The sequence below is a fragment of the Schistocerca piceifrons genome, chromosome 9 (assembly GCF_021461385.2).
Source record: "Schistocerca piceifrons isolate TAMUIC-IGC-003096 chromosome 9, iqSchPice1.1, whole genome shotgun sequence".
NCBI classification, from domain to species: domain Eukaryota; kingdom Metazoa; phylum Arthropoda; class Insecta; order Orthoptera; family Acrididae; genus Schistocerca; species Schistocerca piceifrons.
In genome coordinates, this window is record NC_060146.1 from 138,787,917 (window position 1) to 138,805,285 (window position 17,369).

At 39.9% G+C, this 17,369-nt stretch overlaps 1 protein-coding gene across 6 annotated transcripts in view; it reads right to left on the reverse strand.

Moving 5' to 3' along the window:
• The window catches only part of LOC124717375 (zinc finger protein 501-like), a 442,600-nt gene that overhangs the window by 93,331 nt on the left and 331,900 nt on the right, over positions 1–17,369 (reverse strand). Inside the window, exon 8 of one of the 6 annotated variants that reach the window (XM_047244216.1) lies at positions 9,194–10,885. The exons of 4 other annotated variants lie outside the window; for them this stretch is intronic. In XM_047244216.1, the coding sequence (XP_047100172.1) occupies positions 10,054–10,885 (832 nt within the window). In that variant the 3' untranslated portion in view covers positions 9,194–10,053. Of the gene's footprint in view, positions 1–9,193; positions 10,886–17,369 lie in introns of those variants that run through there. One more of the 6 variants, XM_047244218.1, reaches the window with a different exon arrangement.

Consider the following 17,369-nt stretch of genomic DNA (forward strand, 5'->3'; position numbering starts at 1 on the left):
CAAGACATCGGCCCACCAGTTTCAGCGGTCCTGTCCTGCCGCAATTCCAATTAGTCGCGCGAATAATTATATTTACGCCCTCCCAACCGTTAATGTGGTTCGTGGTAACGGACATCACATGCTGACAGCAAAAGGTGACCAATAATGACGAATAATTCACCTTGGTGATAAGCAATTTCGATCAATAACAACAACATTGGTGTAGGAACCAGAATGAGATTTTCACTCTGCAGTGGAGTGGGCGCTGATATGAAATTTCCTTGCAGATTAAAACTATGTGCCGGACTGAGACTCGAACTCGGGACATCCATGTTTGTTACGCTTGGTTGGTCAATGTAGGGATAGTTAATTATGGTTGCGGATGACTCTGGAGTTGTCATCAGACGCTATCCCACATGTGCTTGATTGCAGATGTTGTTATCGAGTGGTCTAAGGAAACATGTCGACGGCCTGCAGTGCACGCTGGGTTACAACAGCAGTATGTGGACGAGCGTTATCGTGCTTTAAAACATCCTCTTGAATGCTGTTCATGAATGGTAGCAAAACAGGTCGAATGGCCAGACTGATGTACAAATTTTCAATCAGAGTGAGCGGGATAATCACAAGAGAGTTCCTAATGCCATACGAAATCGCGCCCAAGGCCATTACTCCAGGTGTAGGTTCAGTGTGTCTAGCAACCAGGTTGGTTGGTTGGTTGTAAGTCTTCAATTGGCCTCCATCTAATCAACACGCGGCCATTGCTGGCACTGAAGCAGAACTGGCTTTCATTAGAAAACACAACAAACCTACGCCCTGCCCTTCAATGCGCTCTCACTTGATACCACTGAAGACGCAAATTGGGTGGTTTGGTGTCAGTTGAATGTAGGCTAAAGGGCATTTGGCTTGGAGCTGTCGCTGAAATAACCGATTTGTGACAGTTCGTTGTGTCACTAGGGTGCCAATGATGGTGTAGATGGTGTATGATACACCCGAGCAACGACACTGAACATGATGGTCGTTCCTCTCAGTAGTGAGATGCGGTCGTCCGTAGCTCGGTCTTCTTAGTACTGTACATTCTCATGACCACCAGCTGCATGCAATCACGTACAGCGGCTACATTCCTGATAAATCTTTCTGCAATATCGCAGAAGGAACATACAGCTTCTTATACCCTAACACACGACCTCAAACAAACTCAGTGAGGTGTTGATAATGGCATCTTTGTCACCTTAAAGGCATTCTTGACTAACATCAAGTCACCACGTTGAATCTCAAAGGTAACAAACTTTCACGACGGGTACAGCGTTTATTTAAAGCAAATTTGATTTGCATCGTCATAGTGGCACTGCTAGCGCTACACTCATGTGACTGAAATCAAATTGTAATACACATCATTTTTCAGATATAGAAACACACCTACTAACTCATTTATGACGCACAAATCTTTCATGCTGTTGCGATTTTTTTTTCGTCATTGAACATTATTGTAAGGTTAAGTGTCTTAATGAGAAAAACTGGTACCACGAAAACAAAAACTTGGTAAATGAGACCTATTATTATGACTTATTATAACCTCATTAAAAGGTCTGAGGCGCATAATATCCTCTACAAAGAAGAGACTGCCGTAGATCCCAAACTCCGGTTTTCATTGAGAAAGTTACAGATAAAGCAGAAAACTATTCATAAGTTTTATGGCCCTAAATAGGGAGACAGAAGTGACAAAATGAACAGAGCACATTGAAAGCTGGAATAATTATGCAGACGTTCCAGAAACAGCAAACAACTTCAGCTACAAACAGAAACAGAGTTACTGATTAGAAACCATTTTACAAAACAAAGAAAACATAAGCATATAAGAGATAGGCAGACTGCAAATTCCACATATAATATCACCACTCACACAATGGGTTATCTTGGAATTTTTTATGAAGAAATTATCTGTACTGCTTTTGTAACAGATTATGGTGTTTCCTGCTGTAACATACAGTGAGATGACAAAAGTCACGGAATACCTTCTAATATTGTGTCCGACCTCCCTTTGTCCAGTGTTGTGCAGCGACTTGACATGGCATGGACTCGGCAAGTTGTTGGAAGTCCCTGCAGAAATACTGAGCCAGGCTGCCTCTACAGCCACTGATAATTTGAAAGTCTTCGAGGTGCAAGATTTTGTGCATGACCTGACCTCTCGATTATGTCGCATAAACGCTCGATGGGATTCATTCATGTAGGGCGATTGGGTGGTCATATCATTTGCTCGGATTGTCCAGAATTTTCTTAAAAACAATTGTCAACAATTGTGGCCTGGTGTCAATTCCATCACTGTCTGAGAATATGAAGTCCACGAATGGCTGCAAATGGTCTGCAAGTAGCTGAACATAACAATTTCTAGTCAATGGTTGGCTCAGTTGGCCTAGAGGATTCAGTCCATTCCATGTAAAATTGGGCCACGTCATTATGTAGCCACCACCAGCTTACACACTGCCTTGCTGACAACTTGGTCCATGGTTTCGTGGGGTCTGCACCACACTCGAACCCTACCATGACCTCTTACCAACTGAAACAAGGATTCATTTGATGAGTCCAGTGTTTTCCAGTCGTCTAGAGTCCAACTGTTATGGTCACGAGCCCTGGGAAGGCACTGCAGGTGAAGTCGTGCTGTTAGCAAAGCCACTTGCATCGGTTGTCTGCCTATATAACCCATTAACACCAAATTTCACCCCATTGACCTAATGTGATGTGGAAAGTTGATTTCTGCAGTGCTATTGGACAAGCAACACTATGGTTATTTCATGCAGTGTTGCTTGTTTGATGGCACTGACAACTCTACGCAAACGCTGCTACCCTCGATCGTTAAGTGAAGGCCGTCAGCTACTACGTTGTGCACAGTAAGAAGTAATGCCTGAAATTTGGCATTCTTCTTCCACTCTTGATGCTGTAGATCTGGGAATACTGAATCCCCTAATGATTTTCGAAATGGAATGTTCCATGCATCTAGCTCAACTACCATTCCACATTCAAAGTCTGTTAATTCCAATCGTGCAGCCGTAATCATGTCAGAAAGTTTTTCACATGAATCACGTAAGTACAGACAAGAGCTGCGCCAATGGACTGGGATTTTATACTTTGCGTATTCAATACTTTCGCCATCTACATATGTGTATATCCCTATCCCATGACCTTTGTCAACCCATTGTAAAGCCATAGCCACATTCTCAAAGCGCTCCAATGTAAGCCACAATTTGCTGAATTTAGTTATTACGTCAGAGGAAAGTGTGTAACCACACTTGCCACTTTTAGCGCTCGTTTATTCATTTATTGATTAAGGTATCGCCAATTTGTGACACTTCGATCCTTAATGCATAGCACAATGCTGAGTAGTCTGAGGAGCCTTGGGATCATGACATAAGAGAGAGATATTCCCGCCACTATACTGGAACTGTGCAGAAAATTATACTAAACACCCCTCTTGTAAGTATGGATCTGACCAATAATCCAGTCATCAAGTACTGAGGAAGATAGTGATCATCTTATTAAAATTTATTTTAATGTATGTTTCCATAAAAAAATTAGCTTCAATAGTCTTTGCATCATCATGGGCAAATATAGAATAAAGAGGAAGCCGAATAAGAAGAAAATTAGAAAAATTATGTCACTATGCAAAAGACAGGGTGAGCCCGTTAAGTAGGATGCCACGCCAGCCACCAGATCATGTGGAGGGGCAGTGCCTGAGTAGGACATCTCACCGACAGCTTGCTACCTCACCATCCCTTTACAGTACTCCACGTACGCCTGCAGTCAGATTCTCTGTATTGCTATGAAAATGAACCTGCTATCACCACATTGACGGTATAACAGGTGGGAGAAACATGGTGAGGTTCAGGATGGCACTAGAGATCATGGTACTTGCTCCAATCTGTATGTGTCTAAGAATGAATGGTCAATATGTCAGGAATGATCACCGAGAGAAAAAAGTCTAGTAAACATTGGCTCTACCGTGTATACCTTAAGAGCTCTGAGCACTCGTTCATTTTCGCTACTGTGAAACACATCTCTTCCACTGAACAAGTGCTCATAGCCTTTAAGCGTGCATTTTGAGCCCACATTTAATGGGCAATTTTTTCTTCTCCTCACAACATGTGGAAAGCAAAGAGCTTGAAGTACAAGAAATTTGATTCAGAGTCTTTAAGATGAAGAAACGCTTATAGCTCTTAAGATATGCATATTAGATACTGTGTTTACTAGGCTTTCTTCCTTCAGATGATCCTACTGGGACATCCTGTGTATGATTCATGTGCTCCTTCCCACTGTTATGCCACCAGCAGCTTTGACTATGTCATTTTGAGCTGCTGTACATTAGTCGTTCGATAACAATAACATAATATTATATTAACAAGTTTCTGCTCTTTATGAGTATTCTGTGGACGTTGTAGTTAAACAGATGGAACACATGGCTGTTCCACACAAAGTACAGGAAATGAATGACAGGATTTACTTGGCAGTTTTTCCATAAGATACAAGTAATGCTGTTTATCATTTAGATATGCACGTATTTTCTCAAAAAATGTACATATTGAATAACACAAAAGATTTACTTCATTTACACTAGAGTCTGCAAATTTGGGGCATAGTGTCATTACTCGTCCACTGTAACACATTGTTGAACATTATGATTCATAAATTATACAGATACATTCTCTGTTTATTCTAGAGGTAGACGATATTCATCATAACTATTAAAATCACAGTTACTGAGACATATCTGTTTAGCAATTTAATATGATGCACGTTAGACTCTATTAAATTTTTAATAGTTTGGGATTCACCAACAGTACATCGATTTTTCTCCATTCAGCTCTGTGCTGGCAAAGCTCAATCGTTTTCGAAGGTAACCGCTTACGTGAAGTTGCATACAAGCTACAGCGCACAAATGTCAGCTTCCTGTTGTTGTTATGTTGTCCGGCCGGGGGGATCCTGTGGAAGTAGTGTGGTGACAGAATGATACTTGGGGTCAGTTGCAAACGATAGAGAGAGGTTTTGGAGGATGTTTAATATTATATCCTGCATTGACCAAACACTTTTGGTACAAACTTTTTATTGCACCACTATGATTATTCTGGATTCACTGTGACGCATCAAGACAAATTTCTCCCACTTTTAGTGACCTCATAGGTAGTCAACATGTCACACCTATCTATATGACACCTGTACTGACAGCTGTCGGCATTTAATCATGGAAGAATCGAAGTCAACAAAGTCACAACCTATACTGCAATGACATTAACATTTATTACGGAGGAAACTTAACTCAGAGAAATGAATATGATGTCTGTGGATGAAGCAAAATTAGACCGAATGATATTCAGAAGAACAAGTGTGAAGGACATATATCAGACCTATACATAGAACATAAAAAAGAATTTTCAGTTCTCTTTAATTTTGATTTCTGTTGATGCCTAGGTTGCAGATGAATTTTTAGTAGCCACATTATACCACATTACCAGTATTGTGCTATGTACGAATATGAAACAACTACAGCTGTCACGGTGTCATTTATTGTTTAGCTGTAGGCGTTCCATTTTCTTACATGAGTGAACAGCTGAAGTCCCCCAGACCTTCAATCACAAGAATTAACACAAAAAAGTATTGTAACAAAAAATGGCTCTGAGCACTATGGGACTTAACTTTTGAGGTCATCAGTCCCCAGAACTTAGAGCTACTTAAGCCTAACTAACCTAAGGACATCACACACATCCATGCCCGAGGCAGGATTCGAACCTGCGACCATAGCGGTCGCGCGGTTCCAGACTGTAGCGCCTAGAACCGCTCGTCCACTCCGGCCGGCAAAAGTATTGTCACAAGGATTAGTAATAGCACATTTGTGCTTAATGGAGATGCACACCTAAATTTATTATTTTCGTGTTGTTTTTCTGTAGCTATGAATATGAAATAATGCTGCACATAATGTGACTTTTAGTAGCTATTTTACGCCATGTTCCCACTATTCTGAGGAGGTACTACTAATAGCATATTTGTGCGTGACTAGCATCCACACCTGAATTTGTCATGTGTATTTCTGTAGCTACGGATACGAAATAATGTTGCAAATAATGCAGAGGTATCAGCGCTATATTTCTTCAAGATTCTCAGTATGCCAGTAGGTTAGAATATTGCTTGAAAAGGCACATTGTCCCACAGCCCCCCCCTTTCACTCCTTAGCAATGAATCTACAGTACAAAACTGAGAATCATCTGGAACAATGACTCACACTACTATGACCAGATGTCAATAGGCAGATCAACCACTGTTTGCAATCAGATGAGTGGAAAATAATTCACTGCTGCTAATAGAACCCCTTGGCTCCCAAGGAGAAGTTGAATGCCCATTCTTTACTGAAATGTAATGCAAGGTAATACATGAAAAGATACAATACCATTTCACTAAACGACTGGATTTCGATCAGTCACACCTCTCAAGTATTTAAGACTACTTGCCTACAGAGATTTAAGGCTCAAATGACCACAGGAAGGACAGAGAAGGATGAACTGCATTATGAAAGACGCTCCTAACAAAATTCAAAGACATAATATATACTTATTACTTCCTTCAACTTATGACTCATACTGACAATGATGGTACTGTTATAGAAACTGGATCACAGACATAGGGATGTTGACAAACTTGCCACATGGTAAGAATAAACAAAAAACTTTGTTAATTGCGTCTTTGAAACAAAGCTATTACAATACTTAATCCAATGTAACTGTAAGAGTGAGTCACTCCAGCATTTTACAGCAACACGTCGACCATCCCCACAATACATTTAAGTCAGTGGTCGTCAAACTCCTTGCTCAAGAGCCAACAATGGCATTAATGCATGGCATCTTGGACTTCATATGTATGAATCTTATTGTTACTTGATAACCTACATAAATTCGTACTTAACAAGCGTCCAATGGACAATTTATAGTAAGGAAGTGACAAGTTGGTCTCCGATCCCCCTCTCCCCATCCCAAGCACTGATCGTTAAATGTCAGAACAAACTGTTACACTTTGTGTCGATCATTCTCTGTTTCGGACTGCTGCCTCCCTCAGTGCCCACAAAGTTGTGACTCTGTGATTGCCTGACGATGTGTTCTTGTGCTGTCTATGTGGACATGTGATTAAATGATTAACTAACAATAATTTCACTGATATTTAATTGCATTATGGAATATGAGACATGATCAAAAACGTTTACATTATTTTCTGAATGACATTATTGTTTTATTCATTGTGTTGTATTACAAAGGTCTTAAATTTAATTTCGTATTCCTTGCTATAAATACATACTGTGTCTATAATGTTCATTTAGGAATCCATGTTACTTGTGTGTCAAAATTTATACCATAGCTGCTAATCGGCATTGGTTGCACATGCCTGTTAGTACTAGAAGATGGACAAGGCAACACTCTGCCTGTTACAGCCTCTAACCATTCTACTTAACCTTTTGCCCCTGAGGTAAGCGACCAGCTTTACTTAGGTCATGGTTATCTTCCGAGCTTCAATTAAAACTAAGCACATCTTAAAAATATTTCTGTCTCTGTAAGAACTTGCGTTTGTTACTGAGCACGAAAACTACACTCTTGAGAATCTTGATGTTAGTTGGCATTTTGGTTCAAAATGGTTTTCAAATGGCTCTGATCAATATGGGACTTAACTTCTAATGTCATCAGTTCCCTAGAACTTAGAACTACTTAAAACTATCTAACCAAAGGACATCACACACATCCATGCCCGAGGCAGGATTCGAACCTGCAACCATAGCAGTCGCGTGGTTCCAGACTGTAGTGCCTAGATCCGCTTCGCCACTCTGGCCAGCTGGCGTTTTGGGATTCGTTTGCTATTGTTAGCTGCATACATATTTACTATAACAATGGATCTAAGTAAGTATGTTCCAAAGGCCCTCCGAAACCGTTTTCAAACAACTTTTGTATGCATATCACTTACTGCCTGGAAGAAATCGCTGTTGTAAGTACCACCAATCTATAAAAGGCGTGATGGTAGGGATGGAAAGAAAAAATGTAGTCCATGACCTGTAAACACACAGACTTTATTTATCCATTATTCGAGAACACTTAATGACTTGCAACAAACTTTATACAAAATTTCAAACGTTAATGGCACTTTTTCTCGCTGTCAACCCTCACAAAATGATAAAAGAATAAAAGGTTTATCGCTTAGTACATTTTCGCTGTTTATACAGTAAAACTAGCGCATCAGGCGTGACCTTTTATTTTACTACTTCTTTACTACTAACAGTATTTGCGACACATTTTGCGGACTGTATTCACATATATCACTGAATGTACCTGCAAAATTACAACATTGTATGACACACAGTTCAAGGAATATGAGGTCAAACATTGAACGCACGAAAAACTGCCGCATCATGCATGAGTATAACTTCTTTGCTACTAACTATTTGTAACACATTTCACACACAGTATCAACATATGCTGCTGAATGTACCTATAAATTTGTAACATTGTAAAACACATCATTCAAGAGATAGAACAGCGTAAACATCTGCAGGGCGAAATTCGCTAGAGATATAGATGAGCTATGTCTACAAATATCTGTGAAATATGTGAAATCTATTGGACGTTCACATACATGGGCGAAGCTATGGGCAAAAATCTTCTCCTGAATCCCTGGGTCGATTTCGACCAAACTTTCTACACACACTACTTACTATATTGAAAGAAATACTATGGGAGTGAGACCCAGTAACCTCGTATTTGCTTAGGAGTAATAATGTGGGAGAGAAGGGAGTAGGAAGAGATGGACAGAGGGTGGAGGCGGAGACAGATAAAGGGGGAGGAGGAGACAGATAAAGGGGGAGGAGGATACAGATAAAGGGGGAGGAGGAGATGGATAAAGGGGGAGGAGGATACAGGATACAGATAGAGAGGGAAGAGGAGATCGATAGAGGGAGGGGGGGGAGGAGGAGGAGGAGGGGGAGATGGATAGGAGGAGGAGGAGGGGATAGAGGGAGGAGGATAGAGAGGGGTAGCAGATGGATAGAGGAGGAGGAGGAGGATAGAGAGGGGTAGCAGATGGATAGAGGAGGAGGAGGAGGAGGAGGATAGAGAAGGGTAGCAGATGGATAGAGGAGGAGGAGGATAGAGAGGGGTAGCAGATGGATAGAGGAGGAGGAAGAGGAGGAGGAGGAGGATAGAGAGGTAGCAGATGGATAGAGGAGGAGGAGGAGGTGACGAATAGAGAGGGGAAAGGATGGAGATGGATAACGAGAGTGGAAGGAGATGGACTAATAGAAGATTGGAATAAATGCATACCAAGGCCACGCTAGGTAATCAGATAGTGTCATTATAAAATATGGCTGAGAACCACAGGCCGCATGAATACTTTGAGTTGGGTTGAATGCGACCTGTGGGATGAAGTTTGATGTCCATTAAGCTACATGATCTGTGCTGTATAAAAATTAATAGTACATTGATATTGCAGTTGCGATTATATCCCAGAGTAAGTGTGCCTCCAAAATACCTCTAAGTGAGCTTTCAATCACGACTTAACTCTCATAGCAAAAGCAGTCATAAGAATCATCCTAGATGAGAAATTTCACAATCCCTCTTAAACTTCATATGATGTAAGTTACAGTGACTAGAGTATGTGTCAGGATGTAATCACAGGTGTACATTCAAGCCTTTAAGAACACTCATTGTCTTCACACACATGCCGCAAATGTGGCTTGTGTGGCAGATTAAGGGCCTCTCCAATCTGTGGCTGGTTTTAAATCTCTTCACAAACATATAACAAGTATATGGACATCAGTTTTTATGAAGAAGGGAATGCTGTCCAATATGTATCAATGTATGATTAAGAGCTCGTTTTGACAAACAATGCAGTTCTGTTGTCTTTCTGTAATGAGCAGCTGCGAGATGACCTTCTGGTAACCAGCTGCAAAAATCTGTTACAACACACAAAAGAAATATAAGGACATTCAACACTGTACAGCTGCGAATGTTCTTTAAGAGTATTACTTTTTGTGACTGCCTTTTGCAAACGGCAATAGATTTAAGCACGGTTGCCAGTATGAATCTGTGAATGCTGCTTCAATAGATCACTTCGCGTGAATGACTTGTTGCAAATACTGCAACTGTAGGGGCGTTCGCCAGTATGTAGCCTTGAATGCAACTTTAGATGGTTATTTGATTTGAATGTCTTGTTGCAAACACCACAGCTGTAGGGGCGTTCGCCAGTATGCAACCGTGCATGCATCTTCAGGTTAGTATTTGTTACAAATGTCTTGTTGCAAACGGCACAACTGTAAGGGCGTTCGCCTGTATGCAGCTTTACATGTTTACGTAGATGGCTATTTGATTTGAATGTCTTTTTGCAAACGCCACAGTTATACGGGCGTTCGCCTGTATGTAGTCTAAAGTGTTTATGTAGATGGCTATTCGATTTGAATGCCTTGCTGCAAACGCTGCAGCTGTATGGGCGTTCACCCGTGTGCAGCCGTGAATGCTCCTTCAAAGTACTGCTTTGAGTGAATGTCTTGTTGCAAAAGTTACAACAGTATGGGCGTTCACCAGTATGTAGACGGAAGTGCTTCTCCAAAGTGTCTCTTCTTTTGAATATTTTGCTACACACGTTACACGAATGCAACAATTCACGTCTGTCCACGTGTGTGTGCTCCTTCAGATCCTGCAACTGGCTGAACGTCTCTTTGCAGATGTCACACCTGTGTGCCAGATGTCTTATATCAGTTTTATTTCCACAGGATGCTTGCTGCATGGTGATGCTCTGTATCCTGTTCTCTGATACTGCAGCCAGAGACACTTTGGTAACTGAACTGCCACTGTCACCGGCAGCATTGCTGTTCAGCATACCAGCACGATTAATACTGCAGAAAAGTGGAAAAAATTGTGTCAGAAAATATTTTCATAACAGTTCAACTATGGAAATAACAATTACACTAACATACGCTAGGTCTCAAAAGATCTCTAAACATCCCCATGAAGGCATGGTGTACGGCATAGTCTGCAATGCAGGTTACAAATTATGAGCAAATGTACTTGCATTAATAGAACTTTTGGGCCTCTTTAAGGGGAGCCGGAGGTGGTCAAATCCAAAAAATTACGAGTTTTTTTTTGCTACCGAAAATTAATTGGAACATTCTTCTTTAATGTAAACTTTGAATTATTGTTCTACTCGCCCTAGAAGTGGAGTTATTACCATTTTCCCCCACGCCTGCAGAGGAAATGGGCGGCCGCTGAATGCATCTAACACCCTCTCGTGACTTCCTGGCAAACTGCTTGGGATTTTCTCGGCCTGTTACGCATACAGCACGCCTTATGTTACGCATACAGCGAGTGTGCAAGGGTTGGCTACATAGTTTTCTGTGACAAATGAAGCGCTAAGAACGCGGAACATCGTCTCTTTGCTGTTTACTGTTTCGAATTAGTTCAGTGTTGCGCCTGTTGTTGATAGTATTATACTTCTTGTGTAAAGCGTTGTTCTGGTTATGACGCCACGTTTTAGTAACCGTGTATATAAGAAGAGGAGAACGTAGGGAAAAGAAAATTAACACTAATACCAAGTTGCAATACTACAATTATTGAAACAGTGTGTTCTTCTGCTAAGCAACACATGGCCGGCCATAGCCCTGTGACATCTTCTAGCAAGAAGCTGACTGGTGGAAATGACAGATTTCGTGAATATGTTAGTGACAGTGATGATATTAACGAAGTACTGAATATTGGATATTATCTTCTGTGGTGAAAGAAAGTGTTCTGTGCAAAATGTGTTCAAGTGTAGGAGTGGGACTAGAGATAACAAAGCACTTTGGTTTAGCTTGTGAGATGAAGATAAACTGTGCATGTTGCAAGTATCAAGTGACTTTCTACAATTCACATGCCAGTCTCTTTGGTGAAAATGGACGATCTAGAGTGTTTGATGTGAATGTTCGACTTGTGTATGGTCTTCGATCCATTGGAAAAGGGTCTGCTGCTGGTAAACTGTTTTGTGGTATTATGAACTTGCCATCGCCTCCAAGCAAATTTGGGTACTACTGTGAACTGGTAGGATACTGTGTTGAAGATGTGGCTTTGAAAACCATGAAGGAAGCAGTGGAGGAATCTGTAGAAATGAACGGTGGTTCTAGGGATTTCGTAGTGGCATTAGATGGTTCCTGGCAAAAGAGGGGTCATAAATCCCTGAATGGGGTTGTAACTGCTACTTGTGGTGATAGTGCAAAAGTGATAGATGTTGCAATATTATCAAAACATTGTAGGTGCAAAAATAAAATCAAAGGAGAGCACAGTGGAACCTGTGAGGCAAATTTTAGTGGATCAAGTGGAGCAATGGAAGTGGATGGAGTGAAACAAATTTTTGAATGTTCAATTCCCAGATACAACGTTAGGTACAAATAGGTACAAATACTACCTTGGGGATGGTGACTCCAAAGGTTTCAAGACTATAGAGGAACTGAAACCATATGGAAATGAATTTGTAGTTGAAAAGTTGGAATGCATTGGGCACGTGCAAAAGCGTATGGGTGCACGGCTTCGAAGGCTCAAACAAACTTTGGGTTCAAGTAAGCTCAGTGATGGAAAGACAATAGGAGGGAGAGGCAGGCTTACTGATGAGGTGATTGAACGTCTACAGAGATACTATGGGTGTGATGTAAGGCAAAATACTAGTAATGTTAGTGACATGCAAAAAGCATACTGCCTCTTCCAATGAATACCCTCAACACAGCCTGTGCCCAAAAGATTCCTGGTGCAAATATAATGCAAAAACGGACTATGATCACAAACATGGTTTGCCAGCAGCTGTGATAAATGCAATGAAACCAATTTTTCATGACTGAGCACAGCCAGAATTGTTACACAAATGTCTACACAGAAAGACGCAGAATCCTAATGAGAGCATAAACAATTTGATTTGGAAAGTGATTCCTAAAAGGGTGTTTGTAAACATAAAAACACTGCACTTTGGCATTTATGATGCAATAGCAACCTACAACCAAGGGAACAGTATGAAGTGTGAAGTTCTGAAGGCATTAGGATTTACAGCTGGGGTGAACACTGTACGAGTACTAAGAAATATTGACAGAGAAAGGATAAGAGGAGCAGAAAGAAGAGAAAGGCATATGAAGTGTGATGGAACGACAGGCCAGAAAAGAAGACAGAAGATGAAGCTGTTGGAGGATGAAGAAGAAGACCCTGATAATCCATCCTATAGTGCAGGTATGTAATGAGAAACTCTGATAGCCATTTCCCGTAAATCAGAATTTTTCGAATATAAGGAACATTTTCTCAAAATCCACTCAAGCTAGAGAGATGAAATTTTTATACAGCACTTCTAGAGGTCAAACTTACATTGTAACACAGCCATTTGGCAATATGTTCAGTAGTTTCATTTCAGTTTATTATAAAGCAATTATTTGAAAAAAAATTTGGGTCATTAATAAAAAAAATAATTGGAAGGAAACTAGAAAAGATACTCCAAAATCCCTCTGTCATAACTGCAATACTAAACCACTCTATATGTAAAAAAAATTCAAAATTTTCTATTTGGTAGTTTATTCATAAATGTTCCTCAAACTTAGTGATTTTAACATGGGCAGCATAGGCACCTCTGGCTCCCCTTAAAGAAGCAACAGAGAGACGGGTTCATATGAGGCGTTATTTTAGCTACCAAAACATTGTACTTTCATCAGAGAATATCCACAGGAGGTAAACATAGGCAAATCCCATAATTTTTAACATTTTTATGCAGCGACAGCAACTGATATTGTTTATATAAGAATATACAGCCTACGGTTGCAGGTGAACTTTATCATTTACCTAGGTTTCAACGTTAGTAATAATGTCTTCTTCAGAACATACCATATTATTTAAATGTTTGCCTAAAACAAGCCATGTCCTAAGTCAACTTTATAAAACTTGATGCATAACCATAAGGTTTTGTCAACGAGGGCCATACAATGTGCTTAAAGTGAACCTGCAACAGCTTGTTTAATAGAAGTGACAAAACCTTATGGTTATGCATCAAGTTTTATAAAGGTGACTTAGGACATGGCTTGTTTTAGACAAACATTTGAATAATATTCTATGTTCTGAAGAATATGATATTACTAACATTGAAACCTAGGTAAACGATAAAGTTAACCTGCAACTGTAGGCTGTATATTCTTATATAGGCAAATCCACTGATAGTGATGTTACTCCACAGTGTAACACGATGACAACACACCCAGAGATCCAGTAGATGTAAGGAGGTACCTGATTGGGGCAATAAAATTTTGATACGTACATTATGACCATCTATGTCTACATACCAAAGCCATAATAGGGTCTGATGCAGACAGTCACCTTCAGACACTCCAACATTAGCAGTTCACTGGTATGTTCTGACATGTAAGGCTCTTTTCACAATCACGTACAATCTAAAAGTCATTGTTCACAAAAATGAATGAGGAACTTTCCCCAGGATGAAGCCACATTGGTCGTGGAACAATGGATAAAATCTTTTACAGAGTAATGGACAATGGAAAATATTTTAAACTAATTGAAGTCCGTTTAGACCTTACTAACACTACGAAAAAATATGTACATGGCAATGGTTGGTTACATATGTTCTACTTCGATTTGGTTCAAATTTAGCACACGTAACGTCTTCAAAAGAAAAATGACAATGTAATTGCATGCTGTATGTGTCGTGTTTATCAAAATTACTACTTTTAAATGCTGATGCATTTGCTGACACATTACAGCCGAATAGTCCCGAATTAGATGATGCAGTTTCGTATCAGTTCAAAGAATACTTGAGTCCCATTTACAATTCGTACCTCACACGTAACTTGATGGTGATTTCAATACACCATTAATACGTCGACGAAATTACATGTTTAAAGTCGGTGGTAGGCATAAAACATCGTCCGAAATTTATCCGACAATTATTTTATATCTATTTTAAAAAGCATATAAAAATATGCATGATGCCTTTCTAAGAGACAACTTCCATTCCTTCCGAACTATGCAAGTCATGACCTCGCAAGGCTGAAATTCAAAGAAATAGTATCAACATCAATGGAGACATTTATAACAAATAAATTAAGAAGAGACGGAAGTGAAACCCCATCCTACACTAAAAAAGCCAAGAAAGTTGCAGAAGCAACAAAAAGGGATGCCCAATTAAAAAAAACTCAAAATCTCCAAGATTGGCGAAGTTTGACAGAAACTCGGAATTTAATGCCAACTTCAATACGAGATCTTTTAAGAGTTTCCACAATGAAATTCTGTTTAGAAATCAGCAGAAAATTCAAAAAGATTCTAGTCACATGCAAAGTACACCACTGGCAAAACAAAGGCAATACCATAATTGCACAATGGTGCCACTTAAGAGGAGTTACCAAATACTGTTTACCTAAATTCCTCCAACAAAGACGACAAAGCAGATATTCCACAATACAAATCAAGAGCCGCTGCCTAGATTACAGCCTAGAAGTAGATATCCTCTGAATAGTGACAAAACTTATATCTCTTAATAAAGGCAAATCTTCCCATTCACATTTATTAACAGTCAGGTTTCTCTCAGCATATGCTATAGCCCCATACTTAGCAATCATACACAACCACTCGCTTGTAGAGAGATACGTACCCAAAGACTGGAAAAATGTACAAAACACACCAATACCCAAGAAAGAGGACGTCGTTATCAGGAGAAAGAAAACTGGCGTTCTACGGATCGGAGCGTGGAATGTCAGATCCTTTAATTGGGCAGGTAGGTTAGAAAATTTAAAAAGGGAAATGGATAGGCTAAAGTTAGATATAGTGGGAATTAGTGAAGTTCGGTGGCAGGAGGAACAAAACTTTTGGTCAGGTGAATACAGGGTTGTAAATACAAAGTCAAATAGGGGTAATGCAGGAGTAGGTTTAATAATGAATAAAAAAAATAGGAATGCGGGTAAGCTACTACAAACAGCATAATGAACGCATTATTGTGGCCATGATAGACACAAAGCCCACGCCTACTACAGTAGTACAAGTTTATATGCCAACTAGCTCTGCAGATGATGAAGAAATTGATGACATGTATGATGAAATAAAAGAAATTATTCAGATAGTGAAGGGAGACGAAATTTTAATAGTCATGGATGACTGGAATTCGGTAGCAGGAAAAGGGAGAGAAGGAAACATAGTAGGTAAATATGGACTGGGGGTAAGAAATGAAAGAGGAAGCCACCTGGTAGAATTTTGTGCAGAGTATAACTTAATCATAGTTAACACTTGGTTCAAGAATCATGAAAGAAGGTTGTATACATGGAAGAACCCTGGAGATACTAAAAGGTATCAGATAGATTATATAATAGTAAGACAGAGATTTAGGAACCAGGTTTTAAATTGTAAGACATTTCCAGGGGCAGATGTGGACTCTGACCATAATCTATTGGTTATGAACTGTATATTAAAACTGAATAAACTGCAAAAAGGTGGGAATTTAAGGAGATGGGACCTGCATAAACTGACTAAACCAGAGGTTGTACAGAGTTTCAGGGAGAGCGTAAGGGAACAAATGGCAGGAATGGGGGAAAGTAATACAGTAGAAGAAGAATGGGTAGCTCTGAGGGATGAAGTAGTGAAGGCAGCAGAGGATCAAGTAGGTAAAAAGACGAGGGCTAGTATAAATCCTTGGGTAACAGAAGAAATATTGAATTTAATTGATGAAAGGAGAAAATATAAAATTGCAGTAAATGAAGCAGGCAAAAAGGAATACAAATGTCTCAAAAATGAGATCGACAGGATGTGCAAAATGGCTAAGCAGGGATGGCTAGAGGATAAATGTAAGGATGTAGCGGCTTATCTCACTAGGGGTAAGATAGATACTGCCTACAGGAAAATTAAAGAGACCCTTGGAGAAAAGAGAACCACTTGTATGAATATCAAGAGCTCAGATGGAAACCCAGTTCTAACCAAAGAAGGGAAAGCAGAAAGGTGGAAGGAGTATATAGAGGGTCTATACAAGGGTGATGTACTTGAGGATAAAATTATGGAAATGGAAGAGGATGTAGATGAAGATGAAATGGGAGATATGATACTGCGTGAAGAGTTTGACAGAGCACTGAAAGACCTGAGTCGAAACAAGGCCCCAGGAATAGACAATATTCCATTAGAACTACTGACGGCCTTGGGAGAGCCAGCCCTGACAAAACTCTACCATCTGGTGAGCAAGATGTATGAGACAGGCTAAATACCCTGAGAATTCAAGAAGAACATAATAATCCCAATCCCAAAGAAAGCAGGTGTTGACAGATGTGAAAATTACCAAACTATCAGTTTAATAAGTCACAGCTGCAAAATACTAACGCAAATTCTTTACAG